Source organism: Vipera berus (assembly GCF_964194415.1).
Source record: "Vipera berus genome assembly, chromosome: 4".
NCBI classification, from domain to species: Eukaryota; Metazoa; Chordata; class Lepidosauria; order Squamata; family Viperidae; genus Vipera; species Vipera berus.
Window position 1 is genome coordinate 33,531,668 of NC_138206.1, and position 7,888 is coordinate 33,539,555.

The following is a 7,888-nucleotide window of genomic DNA, read 5'->3' on the forward strand; positions in this document are numbered from 1 at the left end:
AATGTGTCTCAATAGCATTTCTGAACTGTTACATCACCATTAACATCCTATTAAATGGCTTTATCAGTCTAAATAACAAAATAAGAACGAACACTTATCAGTCTCAACATTCCTCCTTAAGTCTAAACCAGAGGTCCCAACCTTTTGGGCACCAGGACCAGTTCTATGGAGAGGTTTTTCGTGGACCAGAGGGGGTGTGGTTTTGCATGCTGCCTGCATCCTGTGGATGGGGCTTCGTTTGCAGTTTCTGGCATGCTGCAGTCTGGTACTGGTCCACAGACCGGGGGTTGGGGACCCCTGGTCTAAACCATGCAAAATATTCATGTTGTAAACCAGGATTTCTATCAGTAACTTTGTTAGTGTAATATAAACTTCTCATTCTATGTTGGCTGCCAGCATAAAGTATAGGGTTAAATTATGCACTGTTTAGAAAAGAAATGGAATTGCAGTATGAAAATATACAATTGACTAAATTACATATTGACTATTTTAAGGCCGTATTAAGAATCTATAGTACAAAATGGTGAGGAGACTTAAGTTACGGCTGTATGATGTTCAACTATTTACTGATTAGCTGCTGACAAGATGGTTGAAATATGATGAAATTTATCCTGAGTAAAACTATTGGTTTTCAGTGGCAAAATTCCCTGAATAAACAACCAGGACATAGGGCATTTGGGCAGATTAGGCAAAAGTAACATGAATTTCAAATGAATTTACTAATATTTATTGAGATTTAAGTCTTTTTTTTTCAACTAACATTAATATAATTTTTTAAATACACTTTCCTGTATATGCTTTGCTAATAGCTGTTTTCAACAATTTTTGTTCACCGTTGTAAGTTATTATGTAATGAAAATGACCTGAAACTTTCAAGAAAACATTTAAAGAAAATAGACCAATTATAGTCAAAATTTTATTTGACATAATCAAATCAGCAAAAATCAGCGTTTCCCACCAACACGAGGAGCAGAAACTTTCACAGGCTTCACAATTTTTTGTTTTGGTGCAGCCTTTGTTGGTGCCTAGAAATAAAAAACAAAGACACTCATGAAGTATGCTACATATTAACTCAGTGTAAACTACCATAATGCGTATAGATGAACTTCTGAAGAGGGGTCCAGCCTGAATAAGAACAAAGTGTGTCTAAATCATTTGAATCAAGTTTTCAATCTTGTCAGCAATGCTACACTATGATTTCCTTTCCAACCATTGGAGTGAAGGAATTTCATATTGCAGCCTCTGAGAAACAACTATGGTACTATCCAATTATATTTTTTAAAGTTTATTACAGCCCCTTCCCTGACTAAGGACTGGGGATTACAGATACTTTTAACTGTACTCAAAGCAGAGTCCCACAGAGAACCCAATTACAATAGGGCCAGAAAAGCCATGTAGTATCTGGATAGTAAATTTGGATTATGAGAGACTTGAATTCAAGCTTATATTAGATCCTAATGCTCATTCTTGACTCCTAGCCCAACCTACTTTAGAAAATTGTTATGAAAATAAAATATCCTTATGTATATAATATACTATCACTTTGGGCAACCAAAGGAAAGGTGAAATGTAAATGAAGCAAATTAAGAAAAAAATATTGGTTATCTTCAAGTCACCCACTGATTTGGTAAAGTATAAAGTATGACACAAACTGATAAAGTTTAGAACACAGGAACAATTTGATTTCAAAGCCACAATTGTTTTGTTTTGTAAATAAGAATCTACAAAGAATGACACAACAAAACATAGTCTTGCTTTAACAGACTTTGCCAGGCATTACCTTTGTTGCAGAAGGTACTGCTTTCTTAGTTGCCTGCTTAGCCTTCTTTGCCTCCTTGGCAGCTCTGTTAATTATATTGAAAAAAGATTACGTAGTAAGATTTTTTAAATTATTTAACATCCAAAATGTTTGGAAAAATATGCCTGCTACATAGCAGAATAGTGGTCTATGAATGTGCGGAGACGTTACATATAACTCAGAATTCCATTTGTAACCTTTAGAGCCTAACCCTGGATAGATGTGGCCAATATTTTCTGCAACATTAGGTTCCCTTTTAATCACTTAACTCTTCCTCCAATCAAGCCATTTCCCCTGAACCCTGTCCCCCTTATGAAATTCTTTCAATGCTAAGGACATAATCCGTGGCCCTCAGACATGGCAAAAAGCAGGAATCCCCAACCTATAGGCTGTGGCCCATTATCGGGCCGCGGAAATGGCTGGTCGATGTGCACGCGCATTCCTCCCCACTCGCACTAGTGCCTGTGGCCCCATTTGCGCATGCTTGCATGCATCAATGGGGTTGCTAGCCCTGGGCGGGTATGCACGGTCCATTCGTGCATGCATGAATGGGGTTGCTAATGCTGGGTGGGTATGCATAGCCCATTTGCGCATGCACGAATGGGGCTGCTAGCACTGCACCATTTATGCATGGCACCATTTGTGTGTGTGCTCATCAATTATGGAAGCTGCTCTCCTTCCCTCTGGGCCATGAGCCCGGAAAGCTTGGAGACTTCTGGCATAAAGGCAAGGTGTAATTTCTAAACCAAAAAATATTGCTTACCCTGCCATCTATCAAGAAGGGAAATTCTACACAATTTTTCAATTTAGTTACAGGATTTCATGTGAGGCAGAGATTTCTCTTTAAGAATTTTATCCCATTCTAGGTAGCAATAGTTTACAAATATTGGTAATTTCTTAAAATGATGCTTTCCTTACCCTAGTGCCTGAAAAGGAAAAATGTAGAGATGAATTGCTGATTAGATGCTTTAAGTAATTCCCTACTTGTAGTATCTTTAGGCATAAGCTGCTGCTAGAGAGTTACAGCATCGAAGTATTCCTGATGTCTTAAAGCAGTTCCTTTTTTGAAAAGGGCTTCAATTCATCTGCTCATCCCTATTAAGGGTCTGGAAATCGATCTACCTATTGGTGAAGCTATTCCTGGTTAAGTACATACCAAAATAAAGGGGTCCCAGACCACAAGTCACCAATTATATTTTTAAGTTAAATTGTACTGATTTTATTTTTTTTAGCATAATTCCCTTACATGTGACAAGAAGCGTACAAATAAAGTAACATAATGAACAATCTCCCCTATTAAAAATGCATAATCAAATATTACTTTTTACATTCAGCCAAGGATGTCAACTGGATCAGCAGCCCCAAAACTTTTGGCACCAGAGATCGGTTCCATGAAGGTTTTTCCACAGACCTGGAGGGGGTGTGGTTTTGCATATGGTCTGCATCCCGTGGATGGGTCTCTGCTTGTTTGTACGGCCAGGTTGCAGGCATGCCAGGGACCGATGCCGGTCCACGGATTGGAGACCACTGAACCATATCATAATCATACGTTTATACAGAATAAGAATAAAACGTACTCACCTAATGGCCTGTTCCCTTTGGGCTTTTCGCACTTCAGGCTTCTGATTTCTCTTAGCCATTATTTCAGCCAAAGAAGCACCTGTTATTGCTCTATGGCCCTTAACAGCACGGCGTGTACGTTTCTTTTGTACCTCTTCCTGGGCAAAGAAATAAATGCTTAAAAAAAGTATCCATACTTGCAGAAGCTCAAAAAATTTCACAAAAGCCTTTTGATCATATCAGATTGACGTATTTGCCACAGTTCAGTTTTCTCACCTATCTCAACTCCCAGAAATATTTTTTTTATTTTTGTCTGTAATATTTCACATTTGCTGATCACATGAAACGTAAGGAACATCAACTTAAAAAAAAATAAGTCCACATTGGAATTTTTTCCCCTTGATATAGATTCTAGTCTTTCACTTACCAGTAAGACAAATATGGATACCAAAGGCTGGCTGGCATGGACTGATAGCACTGTCACCCATGAACACACAATGATACAACTCTACATTAGAACTATTTTCCAGTACATGTTAGGCTATAATTCTTTTCCAATTTACCAAAAACGTGATTTACTTTTGATTAGACTAATGTACAATTGTGCTGTACATTAAAAAAGGCTGAGCGCCAAAGAATTGAGGCCCTTGAACTCTGGTGCTGGAGAAGACTCCTGCGAGTCTGGACTGCAAGGCGATCAAACCGGTCAGTCCTAGAGATCAACCCTGACTGCTCTTTAGAAGGCCAGATCCTGAAGCTAAAACTCAAATACTTTGGCCACCTAATGAGAAGGAAGGACTCACTGGAGAAGAGCCTAATGCTGGGAAAGATTCAGGGCAATAGAAGAACGGGACAACAGAGAATGAGGTGGCTGGATGGAGTCACTGAAGCAGTAGGCGTGAGCTTAGATGGACTCCAGAAGATGGTAGAGGACAGGAAGGCCTGGAGGAACGTTGTCCATAGGGTCGCGATGGGTCAGACACGACTTCGCAGCTAACAACAACACAATTGTGCTGTACATTTTTTGAATACATTTCTTTCAACTAGTTATATGTACTCATTTTAAAACACAGCTTTTAATGGATTTTCTTTCCTAGCAACAGAACACGCACACTTCACTCTGTGATAGTTTTCAATAACTATAAAAATACACACAGATTTCCTATTCCCATCAAAATAATTTAAACCAATGATTCTACATTAAAGGCCACGGAAGACATTTTTAACAAATGTACTGTGAAAAGCCATGTATTATGATATAAATTATGAATAATGAATACATTATATCACAACTAAGCAAAGCATGTTCCACAAATTATGTACACATAGAATATGAATACCAAGATATAATCAGAATAAATCTGGTAGAATAAATCTGAATAAATCTGCTAACATGTTTTATTAAAAGGCAACATTTGATGAGCTGTAGCTAACTTTATTAGATGCACAGAATAGCTAGACCACAGGTCGGCAACCTGCGGCTCCGGAGCCGCATGCGGCTCTTTGAGCCGTCTCTTGCGGCTCCCAGCCGCCCGGTGTGCGCACACCTCTTCCAACGGGCAGTGGTGCGCGCGCACCTCTCCAAATGGAGAGTGGCACCGCCCGTTTGGAGAGGTGCACGCGCACCTCCCCAAACCTTTGGGGAGGTGCGCGCGTACCTCCGCGCGAAGGGGCAGCGGTGCCGCTCTTTCAGGAAGCTGCCGCGGCCCGTCTCTGAAGCTGCCGAAAGCGGCAGCTTAGCAGACGGGCCGCTGCCCCTTCGCACGGAGGTACGCGCGCACCTCCCCAAAGGTTTGGGGAGGTGCGCGCGCAACTCCGGTCGTTCGGAGAGGTGCGCGCGCACCTCTCGGAATGGGCAGGGGCGCCTCTCTTTTTGAGGAAGCTGAGACGGGCCGCGGCAGCTTCCTCAAAGAGCGGCACCGCTGCCCATTCGCGCGGAGGTACGCGCGCACCTCCGGTCGTTCGGAGAGGTGCGCGCGCACCTCTCGGAATGGGCAGGGGCGCCGCTCTTTGAGGAAGCTGCCACGGCCCGTCTGCAAAGCTGCCGAAAGCGGCAGCTTTGCAGACGGGCCGTCGCCGTCGGGCAACCGGTTCCATCTCATTTTTTTAAAAATGGCAGCCGCGTGCGTCCGCGCATGCGCAAAAAACCTTTTTGCGCATGCGCGTGCATGGACACACGCACGCGGCTCCCTCTTTTTTTAATTTGTGATGGAACCGGTTCCCAGTGGCTCTTTTTTAGGTTGCCGACCCCTGAGCTAGACTATTGATTTGAATTGGGATGAGACAGTGGTTGGGAACAAAGAGGGTAGTAGTTATATAGATGCAAGCTACACATTAAAGGAATGGTTCCATTTCATTGTTTTGAAGTAATGGCCAAATACTATAATGGCTTCAACAACGTGCATCCCACCACCACCCTCAGCATTGACTTTCTTTCCAACAAGGTGACAATGTCACAGTAAAACTGCTGCACACATTCATTTTACAGGAAACCTACAGAATTAGTTTACTTCATGCAAATAACATGCATTTCCAGCTTCCATTCAGAAATTTTAATCAACTCTTATCATGGTAGAACCAGGCTGCATGCGACAACTGTGTTTATTCTGGTTCTCTTAACAGAGTTATTCCACTAATAGAATTAGATTAGATATTCAAATTCATCCAGCAAGATCAATAGACAACTCAGTAGTAACAGACTAAGTAAAGCACTTTCTGAAGTAATAGGTGGAAGGCCATATTTGCATATAATATTGAAAAAGAAGCAAAAATAAACTACAATGAATAAGAATCAGACCACAAACCCAATGTCTACTCTGCCCTCAAATCTATACTAACAGCATTATCACATCTTTTTGTGATTATATACCATCATTTGCCAGCAATGTTCTGATTTCTACCTAGCACAAATGGGACAAATTTTGCACATAATACATTTTTACAGCAAGTTTCAAAATAAGAACAAAGTAATAACAGAGCATTTCAAGCACCCGGGGCACTTCACTTATTAGAAAAATTCAGGCAATTTAAAAAAAGTCATCAAAAACATATTTCTACCACATTATAATTGTTCATTGTTAAAGTACTTGTAAAGTGTCTCACAAGTAATTTGATTGTATATAGCCAAGCTATTTCCCCTCTTATTTCATCCCAATTCAATCTAGGTACTGTATGCATCCTATAAATTGAACTCATGTATGCCTTTTAATAAAATGTAATGATGTTTGTAAAGGGACACAGGAATATTTAAGCTGTGAGGTAAAATAAATGTCATTGTTCTGTGATACTGTTAGTTATTATTTTGAAGGTTCTTACTCTTATTAAGAATACAGGCAGCCATCATTATGCAGTCTCCATAAACTAGCAAAATACTTACTGATTGTCCTTTCTTGTGCTTTCGCCTGTATAAAACAGTCCAATTGATCTGACGGGGATTTCTCTTAGACAGGAATGCAGACTCACATTTTGCATTCAAAAACTGAAAAACCTGGAAGATTTAGATTATTTGTTAACATAACATGCTTTTTATACTACTGCAGTGACAGAACAGCTTAAAACAATTCTAGATCTGGGGTATCAATAGTGATTAACTGGGAACTAGGCAATATACAAGTTAAAACTTAGCTATACCCTAACCACGTTATTTTGCAACATTTTACAAAAACCCTGAAAAGTATAATCAAGATGCTAGTTTTTGCAGTAGTACACCAGTTGTGCTTACACTGTATCCAAGGTATGTAAAATGATCTACTTTTTGATTTCTTAACCTCACCTTCCAAGTGCTGGATAGGAGGGGCATATCACCACCAAAAATTAAATCTGGAATTATACAACTGGACGGATATGTAACAATGTCAGTGATCTTCCCAGTGATTTTTATCAAAATATGATTTACATGCATATATTGAACAAGAATTGCAAGAGAATAGCCATACTATATATATATATAATTAAGGGAGACTGATATGCATTTCAAACTTATTAGTTTTCATCAGTCAGCCATACCCTTCCGAGATTCGAACCTGGGCTGATTACACATTAGGCAGTTGTTTTCACCTCTAAGCCACAGGATCTCTCTCGCTTTGTTAGCAGAGAAGCAAGGGGAGATATATGACAAATGCTTGTTAACTATTAGATTACCTTGCTAGGCCCCAAACATATATATATTTTTACGCCTTACCTTCCCGTCCGTCCGAGCATAGCGGCGGCCATGACCGGGGTAGATCTTGTACCCACTGAAGCTGCACAGCTCGACCCTGCATTCCAAAGTTACCGAGAAACAAATTAGCAAACTAAGAAAACGTAAACCTACCCCATTTTATATGCCAAACCTGAGGATGGCCTCGGATTAAACCTCGGCCTTCAGTCTTACTTCATAATGGCGGCAGCGGAGCAACCCCACCGGTTCCTCCAGCGTATAAGAGAAAGAGAGGCTCATGGGAAACCGGATTCTATGCTTGCGCGGGGCACGATGGGAACACCGGCTATTTGTGACACGATGAGAGATGCTGCGCTTTCATTAGCTGGTAG

At 40.6% G+C, this 7,888-nt stretch overlaps 1 protein-coding gene across 1 annotated transcript; it reads right to left on the reverse strand.

Moving 5' to 3' along the window:
• Positions 1-902: 902 nt before the first annotated feature.
• RPL24 (ribosomal protein L24) lies at positions 903-7,790 on the reverse strand. Its single transcript, XM_081327758.1, has 6 exons — positions 7,731-7,790; positions 7,539-7,614; positions 6,735-6,845; positions 3,380-3,516; positions 1,781-1,844; positions 903-1,025 (listed from the first exon to the last, which is right to left on the reverse strand). The coding sequence occupies exons 1-6, from the start codon at positions 7,733-7,735 to the stop codon at positions 945-947; spliced, it is 474 nt and encodes a 157-aa protein (XP_081183884.1). The 5' UTR covers positions 7,736-7,790; the 3' UTR covers positions 903-944.
• Between the last annotated feature and the right edge of the window lie 98 nt (positions 7,791-7,888).